At 42.2% G+C, this 16,258-nt stretch overlaps 1 protein-coding gene across 12 annotated transcripts in view; it reads right to left on the bottom strand.

The window, feature by feature from the left end:
- Positions 1-7,352, bottom strand: part of DOCK3 (dedicator of cytokinesis 3) — a 405,644-nt gene extending 398,292 nt beyond the window's left edge. For 11 of the 12 annotated variants that reach the window (XM_067754576.1, XM_067754570.1, XM_067754573.1 and 8 more), the window contains exon 1: positions 6,964-7,352. In XM_067754576.1, coding sequence (XP_067610677.1) covers positions 6,964-7,000 — 37 coding nt within the window. In that variant the 5' untranslated portion in view covers positions 7,001-7,352. The remainder of the gene's footprint in view (positions 1-6,963) is intronic. The other variant, XM_067754569.1, reaches the window with a different exon arrangement.
- Positions 7,353-16,258: the final 8,906 nt, after the last annotated feature.

Here is a 16,258-nt window from a genome sequence, read left to right as displayed (position 1 = left end):
AACTTTTAACTTTTTCATGTGTGTGTATAGTAGAAACATACACACATAAGAGATAATAATTTTTTTTTTTTTTTTTTTTTTTTTGCGGTACGCGGGCCTCTCACTGCCGTGGCCTCTCCCGTTGCGGAGAACAGGCTCCGGATGCGCAGGCTCAGCGGCCATGGCTCACAGGCCCAGCCGCTCCACGGCATGTGGGATCTTCCTGGACCGGGGCACGAACCCGTGTCCCCTGCATCGGCAGGTGGACTCTCAACCACTGTGCCACCAGGAAAGCCCGAGATAATAATTTTAATTGTATTTCTTATTGTAGATCGTAGTCAAAAGTTGGAAGGACATTAATCTAATGGAAGAGGATAGAATAAATATACCACTGTAAGATATAAAGTATCATAGAATAAAATCTATCTGGTTGGAAAAAGAAAGGGGTATGCTCAAGGTAGAAAAAGATTTACAAAGATAGTAAGACATGATAGAAGCCTTAACAGATAGGAAAGAATCTGAGAGATGAAGATGGGGTGGGGGGAGGCACCCCACATAGAAAGAATATGAACAGAGACATGATGCAGCAAATAACAAGAAGTGTTTAATAGATGGCAAACAGTCCTGGCACACAGCAGCACTGGTATAATTAAGTCCAGACAGAAGGACTTGGGGAAAGTTCAGTTTGGCTAAAGTGTAAAATACAAGCAAGTCAACAGATGAAGGTGAAAAAGCAAATTTGAGCCATAACATGCAAGTGCTGGGCACACAGTAAACACTTAATGAATGTTAGCTATTCCACTGGTCTTACTTAGCTCTGGAGCCTTAAACCATATTATCTCTAAGATCCCTTACAATACTAAAATTTTATGAATTACTGAAGGGCTATGATGGAAGTTATTTATATGTAAACACAGAACACAAACTTATAAGAAATTACAAGGAGTCTATTCAACAAGGAAGAATGTTCTCATCACAGCTGTCTAACAATAAAATGGGCTGTCTCAAAACGTGGTGAGGGCACTGTCACTAGATGTATTTGAAGAAAGGTCAAAGTATGATACTAAGTCTGTAATATAAAGTTCTGCATTTGGGCTTCCCTGGTGGAGCAGTGGTTAAGAGTCCGCCTGCCGATGCAGGAGACACAGGTTCATGCCCCGGTCCGGGAAGATCCCACATGCCGCAGAGCGGCTAGGCCCGTGAGCCATGGCCACTGGGCCTGCGCGTCCAGAGCCTGTGCTCCACAACGGGAGAGGCCACAACAGTGAGAGGCCCGTGAACCGCAAAAAAAAAAAAGTTCTGCATTTATCATACATTAATTCTTCCATCAATTTTTGTTCTCATTCATCAATCAACAAGAGCTCATGAATGAGTTCTAAAGAGAGAGGGAGAAACAGATGGAAGCAAGAGGTTGAGATTTTATTCCATTGTAGATAAGTAGAAAAACAGGAAGTTTCTGAATGACATTTCCCAACATAGTAATTATCCTTACTAGAGTATCCTAATGTGTGATATAGCAAGTCAACTGCAGTTACTTGGGCCACAGCTAAAATAATTTGGCAACGTACTTATAAAAAAAATTTTAAAGTTCCCAGAACCTTTATGTGGAAAAAAATCTTTCTTTTCTATACAAAATCTATCAAGAGAGGGTATACAAGAGTCTTTAGAGCAAAACATAATAAACAGGTTTGTTCATTATGGTAAAAGTACAACATTGGAATAAAGCCCTAATATAGCATATCCAATAATGCTTACACATTGGGAATAAATTCAGATCATTCTTATCTTCAAGAATAAGGACACAAGAATTCAAAAAAAAATCATAATACAAACTATTAAAAATTGAAATTCAGCACCAATGTAAAAGTATGGTATGAATATAAAGCACTTCCAACCTCAATGACCATTCTTTTGAGACATCATGCTTCAGAATGTGTCTAAAAATGACAGAAAATGGTGTCATGTTTACAATTAAGCTTTATGTTTCTAAAGCATATTCTCTCATAACACTGCATGATAAAATTAACCATAACATTTGAATAGTCTATAGAATATTGTTGCATATTGACTTCCCTGTTAAAATATTCATCATTTCCTGCTGATTATTTCCTGCTTGCTTTACAGAATGGCAGATCAAAACAAAGCCATCTTGGTTTAAGAAGGCACTCAATAAATGTTTGCTGATATCAACTTCTTTCTTCCCTACTAACAATGTCTTTAAAAGAGGGCAATAGTACCCAACATACTCCTCAAGGCTGTTAAAAACCTGCCTTATGAATTGTCATGCCTTGAATCTGTACTCATCAGCAATGCAAATCATATATTCAGAAGCAGAACGATAAATACTATGTAGTCTTATAAAAATGCTTAATATAGAAATAAAATTCCTTAAATATCCAATTTAAATTTGAAGTCTGTTAAAAAGGCCTTACTTTTTGAGCCAGAGACATACACTGCCGACAAATTCTTTTCAGAGGCAACATGGTGTAATGAAAGCAGCTGTGGATTAGAATAGAATCCCAAAGTCCTAGGTTGAAATCTCAAATCAGCACTTAGTTGGCTTAAGTATCTTAGATCAGTCACTTAATTTCTTTCAGTTAAAGTTTCTTTGTCATCGGTTTAAAAAAAAAAAAAAAAGGAGCTTTACGGTGTAAAGCTCAAGCAGAATCATGATGTGGAAGTTCCCTGTAAACACTAAACCCCTGATCATAAAACATCAAGCACATCCTCACTTTTCAGGGCAAAATAAAGTCCTGGGTTTATGACATCTTCTCTACCCCTAGTGGATGCCTTTACCTCTGAGAGATAAAGATACAGGGCCTTTTCCAAGGCTTCAAAGGCTGGGATTTCCTTACAGAGCAAGTAACTAAAGAGCCCACTGCCCTTGCACTATTTCACTGAGTTGTAGCCCATTTACCTACAGATTTAGTGAAATTTTGTGAACACTGGTTCTTTCAGATGTGGTTTCATGGACCTATTCCCTTCCCACCTTCACATGCCTCTGCACCACAGGATCATTAGAAGTTAAATTTCTTTTAAGGATTCAGGGCTTTTTTTAAGTGTTGTTTGGGGTTTTTTTCCTATCTGGGGAAAATCAAGCAGAAGGAAATCAGGTAAAAGTAAGGCAGAAAATATGCATTGTTTTTAAATTAGAAAAAAATAAATATGACATTACAAAACTAAAATAGAAGGTAATCTGGTTGGTAATGAAGAAATTTTTTCATGGTCTGCTAAGTGGGGATTAGAAAAGAATAAGCAATAAATGCTCTGAATTATTACAAAATTTACCTCAGGACAGCAGAATAAACAAGATGACATTATGAAGCAGCTTTCACTGCTAAGATGCCAAACTAACACACATGTACTCAAATCTCTGCTGCTATTCTACTCAAGGAATTTAATTTACAAACTCTTGTTTCATTTGTTGGTGGTGTTTACTGCTGCTGCTGTTAGAGGATGGGAAAAGTATTTTCTTGGTCTTCAGTTTCTATATTTGGTAGTTTGGGTGCAGTCAATATGGGAAAAGACAGATGTTTCACAAAAATGGTTGGATTTTTCTCACCTAATTCACGCTAGAATAGGAAGCTTCTTGAAAAGGTAAAATAAAGAATGGTAAGATGAAGGACTTTCCAAGCATTTATGGCAACAGAAAGAAAAGCAGAGAATCTCTAAGAGGAAGAGACATAAGGAGTCAGAACACAGGCTAAAAGGGTTCAGTAAAGAACAGCTCCTTGTGATACTAGAGAAGGACAGTAAGAGAGTCAAGTATACGGCAAAATATTGCCCATTGCCAAGAAGAAAATTAAGGGAACCTCTGAGATCCAATTTCATCATCTGTGTAACGAAGATAACATTAAGACTGCTCTGGGGATCTACATGGTATACCATAAGTGAGAATCCCCAGCACACTGACTGGTCCATCACTGATCTTCAAAAAAGGGTAGTTTCCTCCCCTTCCTCTAAACTCAATCACAGAATATTACAATGGAAAGGGAAGCTCAGATATTGCCTAGTCCTAAGCAAATAAATCAAATAATTTGAACATGTTATAACCTGTACAGAATTTTTATATCATAAATTTTAAAGGCATTAAGATATTACTACATGATCTCAAAAACCTTTCCAATGTCAAATACAGATGAACAGTTGCACTGGGAAAAACTCCTTTGCACTGCTGCAACAGGGGACTCCTTCCCTCACCAACATCCAAGCAATTTATACAAATTGGTGGGGAAAAGATATGTTTTCCCTCCTTGCTGTAAGGATTATGGGTTAGCAAGCAGAGATAGAAATCTGTGCTCCATGCTGCTCATAAAAATCAAAGTTGAAATCTAAAACATTTTCTCATAGGAATAATGATAATGTTTCGATTTTCTTTTTTTTATTTTTTTATTTATTTATTTATTTTATCTTTGGCTGTGTTGGGTCTTCGTTGCTGCGTGTGGGCTTTTCTCTAGTTGCAGCGAGTGGGGGCTATTCTTCATTGCAGTGCACAGGCTTCTCATTGCAGTGGCTTCTCTTGTTGTGGAACACAGGCTCTAGGCGTGCAGGCTTCAGTAGTTGTGGTACACGGGCTCAGCAGTTGTGGCTCACGAGCTCTAGAGCGCAGGCTCAGTAGTTGTGGCGCACGGGCTTAGTTGCTCTGTGGCATGTGGGATCTTCCCAGACCAGGGCTCGAACCCGTGTCCCCTGCATTGGCAGGCGGATTCTTAACCACTGCACCACCAGAGAAGTCCAATGTTTCGATTTTCAAGCTAACAATTAAACAATGCAGCTAACATACCAGTTTTAACTGACTATTTTTCTCATTGTAAGTACAATATTTAGGCTCTTTATAGACTGAACTGGCTTTTATGAAAAGGCCTAGGAGTGTAACCCTGAAATGCTTATGGAAAAAACATATTCTGAGTGTGAACAATCTACACAAGAACTTTTAGACCATAGCTGAGGAAGGGATAGTAGAAGAAAGCTGTGAGAGATGATAGAGACTTCCTTTGTTTGGCAGAAAGGGCAAATAAATTACACTAAATCACAGCTGCTCATGTCTTCAGAATAACTGTCTCTCTCATTTAACAAGCATTTAAGTCCTACCCTGTGCCCAATGCTGTACCCCTCCACAGGAAAAAATTTTCGTAAAGCTAAACTCACAGTCCAAGGAATGCAAAATTTTCCTTCCATCTTCCTGAGTAAATCACACACCAAATCCTAGTGCTTTGAGATTCACATATGCCTATCTTGATTACCCTGCATTGCCTCCATTTCAGAACCAACACACCTGAGGAAATGCCTAGTGTTGTTATTACTCTAAGTACTGTACTAAGGGGAAAAGAAGAAATTAACATTTATTAAGCATTTGGTATCCTCTCATTTGATTTTCACAACCCTGTAGGTAAATATTATCCCCAATTTACACATTAAGAAAATGATGTTAAATAACTTGCCCACAACACCACCAGTAAAGAGAAGCCAGGACTCAGAAATCTGCCAATTCCACTACTCAGAGGTTCCGACCCAGCAGGAAAGAAATTATCACTTAGGTGCCACTGGACAGTTGACCACTTTCACATCAGTTATTTGTTATTCTAGTTAAGCAGGTCTGAGAGCAAGTTACAGAAAAGATAAACCATCAACTCTTCACATCACAAAATGTATTTAGTATTTAGGGAATGCTCTAAGAGAAAGGCTAAAATGTTCCCAGAGGTGAATCCCAGCTCTTCACATCATTTCCCAATCCCATTTCAACAGAGACTCTAGCACTAGGGCTCTTTTTATCACTTCCATCCTAGCCTATATCATTATGCCCTTAGAGCGTAGCTAATTAAAAACTTCAGAAAGTTACCTTTCAAAACAAGATTTTCTACCAGCACAGATCTCTCTGCAGGTCCTTAAATTTAAATACATTCAGTTTCCACATAATTTGCCTGATGGTATTCCTAAACGTTTGTTACCACTGACAGTTTAAAAGTTATTTTGTAGTGAACTGTGAACTAAACCTTGATTGAGCTGCAGTAAACATGGGAAACAAAAGTCTATGTTTAGACAGATTTCCCCATCTAAAATTTTCCATTAAAACTTAGGCAGAAAAAAAAACTGTACACTCATTTTTCTATCTGTTTTTAACTGAATGACAAGTGACTTACAATAATGCAGTGTGGCTGAACTCCTCTCTCATGTAATCGCCACAAAACACTAACACTATAAAAGTAAAACTAATATTCAATCCCTTAAATTATTGAATATGCCTTTTAAAGAAGTTGAGTATTATAAAAATTATTTAGCTTCTGGAGTTTAACACTTGTAACAGATAAAAAGAGGATTCTAAGAGGAATAATGGTCTCATCTAAAAACAGGTTCGTTTGTTTCTTAACAAAACCGTGACTGTAATATACACTAAACATTGGGACATGTGCAAAAACACTTCCTATTTTAAGTAATGATTATTTATAATATTGAAGGCAAAACAAACTAAAACGGATCAAACATTTCCAGTCAAATGTCTGCAAAATTCTGAACTGGGAAAATGATGTCAACGTATTTTATCCCTTTCTTTTTTCTAAGGCTCCACTCCAAAAATAGAGTCATCGGGCTCATCAACTCAGGTGCAGAAACTCACTAAAATTGAGGTTTGAGAAAGGAGAAAACAGGTTCCCAGAATCTGGCTTCTTGGGTGAAACTGCCCTATGCCCCACACCAAAAACCTCGGGGAACCGCTGCGGCCCTGCCCACCCCTCCCTCCGGCCGCACCTGACGAGGCCGCGCTGCCAGCGCCCCCTGCCGCCCTCCCCGCGCCCAGGGACCCGCTCCCACCCCCGCGCCTCGCGCCCGCGCCGCCCCCACCCCGCGCACACCCCGCGTCGAGGCCGCGCAGCCTGCGGGCAGCGCCGGGAGGCGCGCGGGCGCGAATTGAGGCGGGGCCGGCACGAGGCCGAGAGCAAGGGCGCGTCCCCCGAACGCCCGCCGCGGCCAGGCCGGAGCCTCACCTACCTACGCCGTATTTCTCTTCCTCCGTGGGGGTCCACATGGCCGGGCCGGGCGCGACCCCGCGGGCGCGGCGGCGGCCGGGCGACAACGCGGCGGGGACGGCCGCGGGCCCGGCTGTGGCGCACCGCTAGGCGAGGCGGGGGCGGTCAGGCGGCGCAGGGCAGTGGGCGGCGCATCCCTCACAGGCCGTCCGGGATGCGACCGCCGCCACGCCCGGACCGCCAGGTTCCGCGGGCGCCCCAGCAAACCCGATCAGCGCGGGCGAGGGTTTGCCACCTGTCAGTCCCTGGCGTTCTCACGCCACCGCTCGTTCCTCACAGCTCCGCTGCTCGGCTCCCGGCGCCGCCGCGATTCGGCTCGCCTCAGCGGGCTCGCAGGACGCCCGCGCATGCGCCACTTCCCGGCGCGGGGGCTCGCACTGCCCGGGCTCGCGCCGCCCGAGCCCGCGCGCGAGCCCACGTGTCGCCGCCGCCGCGCGGCAGCGGAGGGAAATCAGCGAGAGGCGATTGAATGGCCCCACCGGGGTCAGGACTGGCTCTTAGGCCCAAGGCCCCGGGCGGCAGCAAGTGCTGGAGGAGGCGGGGCTGGGCAGGTGGGAGGCCCTCGGACCCCCTGGGCTTCGGCGTCCAGTGCCTCCTGCCAGGCACGCCGAGATCCCCGCGAGATCCGCCGGTCGGAGAGGGGAGAGCAGGGAAAGGAGGGAAGGATACCGTTTTAAGACCCATCCAGGTGTCATCCACGGCGCTGTCACGACCCCATCCCTGGAAAGGCCCCAGGAGCCACCCTCCGCAGCGCCCGGGCCCGCAGGGTGGGGTCGCCGCAGGAGAACCAAGTGGGGCATACTCGTGCCCCTCGCTCTTAGGTCTCTGGGACTCTTCATAGGCCGAAGCCGCTAGCGCCTCCTTGCTTCTTGTTTCGCTGAGTAGGCCTGCGTAGTAAATGTTTGGGGCCAGAACAATCACTGCAGGCTTCCTAGTAAGGAAGAAGTTGCTCATTGGGTTGGGGGAAGGGGGAGTAGGGAGCGGGAGAGAGATGTACCTGCCCTGGGCACCGCCTCTGCTGCTCCTAGGTCTCTGCCTTACAGGCCATCCTGAGTTTCCGGTTCGGTCCCGAAACTTTTCTCCTTCCTCTCCTCCTTAAGAATCCATTCACTCTTAGGCCTGCAAATATCACCTTGTGATCCTAGGTCAACCGCTCAAAGACCAGGAAAGTCCTGGCAACTGCAGGACTTCTCCTTTCCACCTACATCTGGAGTGCATGGTGTTCCTAGCCCTAATCCCAGCATATCCGTACAATTCTGTCACCAGCACTACCAAATCAAAATCCTGGTGTCATCCCTCACTATCAGTCTTGGACACCCCAACTCTATAAAGCCCAGCTCAAGGTCTCACCTCCAGAAAACCTTCCCTGATCCTGCAGCTGGCAGACTGGATCCTTCTTTTGCCTGGGATTCAAGCTGCGTGCCTTTGTGCCTTACTTTTCCTATAAGACTGTCAGCTCCAAAAGGCAAAATCCAGGCTAAAGTCACCTTTCTGGTCCATCAGGACTCAGCCCAGCACCTGACACACACTGTTGAATAGGAAGCAAGACTGATACAAGAATATCTTGGTAATCAACAGATATTGTTGATTCTTCATTCACAATACTCTTTATGATTGGTAACTCCTCCCAGGCCTAATTGTGTTCACCTGGATTATTGCCACAGACTCCTGACCTATAGACTCCTCCTCCCACCAGTGAAGGCTGCCCAATCCTGACCCTGGAAAATGTTCCGTAAATGACTGTTTCTCAATAGCTAGATATATATATTTTTTGATCCAAGGACATAATAAAAGACATATCCTTATTTATGTAGCTGACTATTCCAGGAAGATAGACCCCTGACCAATGGCCACCATGGAATGTTTACCGCGGAATGAAGCCACATTCCCACAAAGTTTTATCCAAGGAGCTATCCAGCAAGAGACGCCAAGTTAAACAGACCTTCTAAACAACCTTTTTTTTTAAAGGAAATTGATTTTTTTAACATCTTTATTGGAGTATAACTGCTTTACAATGGTGTGTGAGTTTCTGCTTTGTAACAAAGTGAATCAGTTATACATATACATATGTTCCCATACCTCTTCCCTCTTGCGTCTCCCTCCCTTCCACCCCCCATCCCACCCCTCTAGGTGGTCACAAAGCACCGAGCTGATCTCCCTGTGCTATGTGGCTGCTTCCCACTACCTATCTATTTTACGTTTGGTAGTGTATAATGTCCATGCCACTCTCTCACTTTGTCACAGCTTACACTTCCCCCTCCCCATATCCTCAAGTCCATTCGCTAGGAGGTCTGTGTCTTTATTCCCGTTTTGCCCCTAGGTTCTTCATGATCATTTTTTTCCCCTTAGATTCTACATATATATATGTGTGTGTGTTAGCATAGGGTGTTTGTTTTTCTCTTTCTGACTTCACTCTGTATGACAGACTCTAGGTCCATCCACCTCACTACACATAACTCAATTTCGTTTCTTTTTATGGCTGAGTAATATTCCATTGTATATATGTGCCACATCTTCTTTATCCATTCATCTGTTGATGGACACTTACATTGTTTCCATGTCCTGACTATTGTAAATAGAGCTGCAATGAACATTGTGGTACATGACTCTTTTTGAATTATGGTTTTCTCAGGGTATATGCCCAGTAGTGGGATTGCTGGGTCGTATGGTAGTTCTATTTGTAGTTTTTAAGGAACCTCCATACTGTTATCCGTAGTAGCTGCATCAATTTACATTCCCACCAACAGTGCAAGAGGGTTCCCTTTTCTCCACACCCTCTCCAGCATTTAGTCTGTAGATTTTTTGATAATGGCCATTCTGACTGGTGTGAGATGATATCTCAATGTAGTTTTTATTTGTATTTCTCTAATAATTAGTGATGTTGAGCAGCTTTTCATGTGCTTTTTGGCCATCTGTATGTCTTCTTTGGAGAAATGTCTATTTAGGTCTTCTGCCCATTTTTGGATTGGGTTGTTGTTTTTTTTGATATTGAGCTGCATAAGATGCTTGTATATTTTGGAGATTAATCCTTTGTCAGTTGCTTCGTTTGCAAATATTTTCTCCCATTCTGAGGGTTGTCTTTTGGTCTTGTTTATGGTTTCCATTGCTGTGCAAAAGCTTTGAAGTTTCATTAGGTCCCATTTGTTTATTTTTGGTTTTATTTCCATTTCTCTAGGAGGTGGGTCAAAAAAGATCTGGCTGTGATTTATGTCATAGAGTGTTCTGCCTATGTTTTCCTCTAAGGGTTTGATAGTGTCTGGCCTTACATTTAGGTCTTTAATCCATTTTATTTTTGAGTATGGTGTTAGGGAGTGTTCTAATTTCATACTTTTACATGTACCTGTCCAGATTTCCCAGCACCACTTATTGAAGAGGCTGTCTTTTCTCCACTGTATATTCTTGCCTCCTTTATCAAAGATAAGGTGACCATATGTGCGTGGGTTTACCTCTGGGCTTTCTATCCTGTTCCATTGATCTATATTTCTGTTTTTGTGCCAGTACCATACTGTCTTGATTACTGTAGCTTTGTGGTATAGTCTGAAGTCAGGAAGTCTGATTCCTCTAGCTCCGTTTTCCTTTCTCAAGATTGCTTTGGCTATTTGGGGTCTTTTGTGTTTACATACAAATTGTGAAATTTTTTGTTCTAGTTCTGTGCAAAATGCCAGTGGTAGTTTGATAGGGATTGCATTGAATCTGTAGATTGCTTTGGGTAGGAGAATCATTTTAACAATGTTGATTCTTCGAATCCAAGAACATGGTATATCTCTCCATCTGTTTGTATCATCTTTAATTTCTTTCATCAGTGTCTTATAATTTTCTCCATACAGGTCTTTTGTCTCCTTAGGTAGGTTTATTCCTAGATATTTTATTCTTTTTGTTGAAATGGTAAATGGGAGTGTTTTCTTAATTTCACTTTCAGATTTTTCATCATTAGTGTATAAGAATGCTAGAGATTTCTATGCATTAATTTTGTATCCTGCTACTTTACCAAATTCATTGATTAGCTCTAGTAGTTTTCTGGTGGCACCTTTAGGAGTCTCTATGTATAGTATCATGTCATCTGCAAACAGTGACAGTTTTACTTCTTCTTTTCTGATTTGGATTCCTTTTATTTCTTTTTCTTCTCTGATTGCTGTGGCTAAAAATTCCAAAACTATGTTGAATAATAGTGGTGAGAGTGGGCAACCTTGTCTTTTTCCTGATCTTAGTGGAAATGGTTTCAGGTTTTCACCATTGAGGACGATGTTGGCTGTGGGTTTGTCATATATGGCCATATTATGTTGAGGAAAGTTCCCTCTATGCCTACTTTCTGGGGGGGTTTTATCATAAATGGGTGTTGAATTTTGTTGAAAGCTTTCTCTGCCTCTATTGAGATGATCATATAGTTTTCTCCTTCAATTTGTTAGTATGGTGTATTACATTGATTGATTTGCATATATTTAAGAATCCTTGCATTCCTGGGATAAACCCCACTTGATCATGGTGTATGATCCTTTTAATGTGCTGTTGGATTCTGTTTGCTAGTATTTTGTTGAGGATTTTTGCATCTATGTTCACCAGTGGTATTGGCCTGTAGTTTTCTTTCTCTGTGACACCTTTGTCTGTTTTTGGTATCAGGGTGATGGTGGCCTCATAGAATGAGTTTGGGAGTTTTCCTCCCTCTGCTATATTTTGGAAGAGTTTGAGAAGGATAGGTGTTAGCTCTTCTCTAAATGTTTGATAGAATTCGCCTGTGAAGCCATCTGGTCCTGGGCGTTTGTTTGTTGGATTTTTTTTTTTTTTTTTTTTTGCGGTACAAGGGCCTCTCACTGTTGTGGTCTCTCCCGTTGCGGAGCACAGGCTCCGGATGCGCAGGCCCAGCGGCCATGGCTCACGGGCCCAGCTGCTCCACGGCACGTGGGATCCTCCCGGACCGGGGGACAAACCCGTGTCCCCTGCCTCGGCAGGCGGACTCTCAACCACTGCGCCATCAGGGAAGCCCTATTGGAAGATTTTTAATCACAGTTTCAATTTCAGTGCTTGTGATTGGTCTCTTCATATTTTCTATTTCTTCCTGGTTCAGTCTCAGAAGGTTGTGCATTTCTAAGAATTTGTCCATTTCTTCCAGGTTGTCCATTTTATTGACATAGAGTTGCTTGTTGTAATCTCTCATGATCCTTTGTATTTCTGCAGTGTCAGTGGTTACTTCTCCTTTTTCATTTCGAATTCTATTAATTGTAGTCTTCTCCCTTTTTTTCTTGATGAGTCTGGCTAATGGTTTATCAATTCTGTTTACCTTCTCAAAGAACCAGCTTTTAGTTTTATTGATCTTTGCTATTGTTTCCTTCATTTCTTTTTCATTTATTTCTGGTATTATCTTTATGATTTCTTTACTTCTGCTAACCTTGGGGGTTTTTTTGTTCTTCTTTCTCTAATTGCTTTAGGTGTAAGGTTAGGTTGTTTATTTGAGATTTTTCTTGTTTCCTGAGGTAGGATTGTATTGCTATAAACTTCCCTCTTAGAACTGCTTTTGCTGCATCCCATAGGTTTTGGGTCATCGTGTTTTCATTGTCATTCGTTTCTAGGTACTTTTTGATTTCCTCTTTGATTTCTTCAGTGATCTCTTGGTTATTAAGTAGTGTATTGTTTAGCCTCCATGTGTTTGTATTTTTTACAGATTTTTTTCCTGTAATTGATATCTAGTCTCATAGCATTGTGGTCGGAAAAGATACAATTTCAATTTTCTTAAATTTACCAAGGCTTGATTTGTGACCCAAGATATGATCTATCCTGGAGAATGTTCCATGAGCACTTGAAAAGAATGTGTATTCTGTTGTTTTTGGGTGGAATGTCCTATAAATATCAATTAAGTCCATCTTGTTTAATGTATCATTTAAAGCTTGTGTTTCCTTATTTATTTTCATTTTGTATGATCTGTCCATTGGTGGAAGTGGGGTGTTAAAGTCCCCTACTATGATTGTTTTACTCTTGATTTCCCCTTTTATGGCTGTTAGCATTTGCCTTATGTATTGAGGTGCTCCTATGTTGGGTACATAAATATTTACAATTGTTGTATCTTCTTCTTGGATCGATCCGTTGATCATTATGTAGTGTCCTTCTTTGTCTCTTGTAATAGTATTTATTTTAAAGTCTGTTTTGTCTGATATGAGAATTACTACTCCAGATTTCTTTGATTTCCATTTGCATGGAATATCTTTTTCCACCCCCTCACTTTCAGTCTGTACGTGTCCCTAGGTCTGAAGTAGGTCTCTTGTAGACAGCATATATATGGGTCTTGTTTTTGTATCCATTCAGCCAGTCTATGTCTTTTGGTGGGAGCATTTAATCCATTTACATTTAAGGTAATTATTGATATGTATGTTCCTATTACCATTTTCTTAATTGTTTTGGGCTTGTTATTGTAGGTCTTTTCCTTCTGTGTTTCCTGTCTAGAGAAGTTCCTTTAGCATTTGTTGTAAAGCTGGTTTGGTGGTGCTGAATTCTCTTAGCTTTTGCTTGTCTGTAAAGGTTTTAATTTCTCCATCAAATCTGAATGAGATCCTTGCTGTGCAGAGTAATCTTGATTGTAGGTTTTTCTCCTTCATCACTTTAAATATGTCCTGCCAGTCCCTTCTGGCTTGCAGAGTTTCTGCTGAAAGATCAGCTGTTAACATTATGGGGATTCCCTTGTGTGTTACTTGTTGTTTTTCCCTTGATGCTTTTAATATTTTTTCTTTGTATTTAATTTTTGATAGTTTGATTAAGATGTGTCTTGGCGTGTTCTCCTTGGATTTATCCTGTATGGGACTCTCTGTGCTTCCTGGACTTGATTAACTATTTCCTTTCCCATATTAGGGAAGTTTTCAACTATAATCTCTTCAAATATTTTCTCAGTCCCTTTCTTTTTCTCTTCTTCTTCTGGGATCCCTATAATTCGAATGTTGGTGCATTTAATGCTGTCCCAGAGGTCTCTGAGACTGTCCTCAATTCTTTTCATTCTTTTTTCTTTATTCTGCTCTGCAGTAGTTATTTCCACTATTTTATCTTCCAGGTCACTTATCCGTTCTTCTGTGAACAAGCTTTTAAAAGCTCTTATTTTGTCTTCTAGTTCCACTCCATTGACTGATATATGTGATGACAATCTCAGAGCCTAAGAACTAGTTTTCCCAAAGTTTACTCTCTTATTCCTTGTGTGAATCCATCTTAGATGATGGCTTCCCCATACAAAGACTATCCCAATCCATGACTGCACACTTCAGCTTAGGGGTGGGCGGGCTTTAATCCCAACTGGCAAAGGGAGAAGAAAGGGTGCCAAGGTGAGAAGGAGAGAGCATGATAAGTCCCAGACTCCTGCAGTCTTGCTGTTTGCACTAAATTTAGAAAGTTGTCTTGAGTTGAAGCAAAAGGGCAAAGCACACGTTGCTGGCCTTCAGAAGGACTATGCACCTGCTCTCCTATACCCACAGCATCTGCTCTGAGCCCTTCCTCAGGCTCTCAGTCCACTCGATGAAGAAGGCTCTCAATCTACCCTCACCCCACACAAACACACCCCTCCCAGCATGTGAACTGACTTCCAGCTTGCCCCTGAAAATCAGGACCCTCAGTGCCCTGCCCTCCCTTCCTTTCCACCCACTCTTCCATGTGTTCTCACCACCACCCCTGTGGCACTCAGTATCCCCAGGAACCCCCTGCACCATTGTTGCTCCCTGTCCCCCATTTTTACCCTGTTCTGCTCCACAGGATCTTTCTGTGGTCCCAGGTACACCTGCCCCGTTGGTACTCTCATCCCCTATTCCCTCTCTCTCCCTCCTTTCTCTATCTGACTCCAAAGGAGAATTATCCACTCCAGACCCCTTTATTTCTTTTTTCTTTCTTTTTTTTTTTTTCCTTTTATTTGGGCTGCATTAGGTCTCAGTTGCAGCACACGGGATCTTTGTTGAGGCATGTGGGATCTTTTGTGTGGCACGCGGGCTTCTCTAGTTGCAGCGCACTGGCTTCTCTCTAGGTGTGGCATGTGGGCTCTAGAGCATGCAGGCTCAGTAGTTGCGGCACATGGGCTTAGTTGCCCCAGGCATGTGGGATCTTAGTTCCCTGACCAGGGATTGAACCCACGTCCCCTGCATTAGAAGGTGAATTCTTAACCACTGGACCACCAGGGAAGTCCCCAGACCCCTTCATTTCAGCACAATTTATTTGGCTCTCAGTCCCCTAAGGTCTGGTTTCTGACCCTGTCACTTCCAGGAAACTGCTCTCCCAGAGTCCCCAGGGCCATCCTAGCTCCAGACACAAGCATATGCTATTCCCTGACTCTTGCTAGGCCTTTGCATACAGTATCCCTCAGCCCTTGTACTCTCCTCTCTTGAAACTCATCGATCCTCCTCACCATCCAAGGGCTGCTTTCCCCAGAAAAGCTTCCCCAACTGCCTCTGGCTGAAGGGGATTTTGCTTTCCCATGAGGGCTTTTCCTATAGCACTTACTCACCCCATCCTCCTCCAAGAGATCAAATATGTCCACCTTGCACATCGACAAACATTTGTTTCCTTCTTCAGTAGTAAAGATCGCTCTTCACTTATTTTTACCCCACACGGAGACTAACATAGTGCCTGCCACCTAACAGGAATTCAGCATATACTATTGGGTGAATGATCTGCCTGTATGCTTTCTGAGACCATAATGAAATAGGATGGAAAAGAGAACTGAGAATTTACTTCAGGAAGTCACAAATCTCCAAATTCAGAAACTTGAGTTAATCAGGGTAAATTTCTTTGATATAGGCACATTGGCTTTAATTAAAAGTTCATTGAGACATGTTGCTGAGTAGCTATATAAAAGATAAACATAGTGGAGTAATTTACCTAAGAAATAGAGAAGTCTGCAAACAGTTTGACTTAACATGTCACTATTGCTTTTAGGTTGAACTTATTACCACAGATAATAAATTGCCTTGTAATAAACGAGTGAAGGAATCAAGTTTTCAGCAGGATATTGTTTAAGACTGGTGGCTATCAAAATTAGCCCGTAACCAAACAGATTTTGTAGTAACATACAAGAAATGTGGACAGCATCATCTTTTTCTCCTAAATGGAACTTAAGTTAATCAACCATTTTTTAACATAAGCAAACTCCATAATGATGACTCCCCCATCACCTTTGGCAATTGAGACTGGCCCTCTACAAAGCTCAATGAGCTACGCTTCATATCTTCTCTCCTCGTTTTCTCCTGCCTGGAGAATCAGACAGCAGCATTTAAGGAGTCAGCCAGTCTGATGACTCAGCT

This window comes from Pseudorca crassidens, chromosome 10 (genome assembly GCF_039906515.1).
Source record: "Pseudorca crassidens isolate mPseCra1 chromosome 10, mPseCra1.hap1, whole genome shotgun sequence".
Taxonomy (NCBI): domain Eukaryota; kingdom Metazoa; phylum Chordata; class Mammalia; order Artiodactyla; family Delphinidae; genus Pseudorca; species Pseudorca crassidens.
Note: the sequence above shows the minus strand (reverse complement) of the source record. Positions and strands in the feature narration are given on the sequence as shown.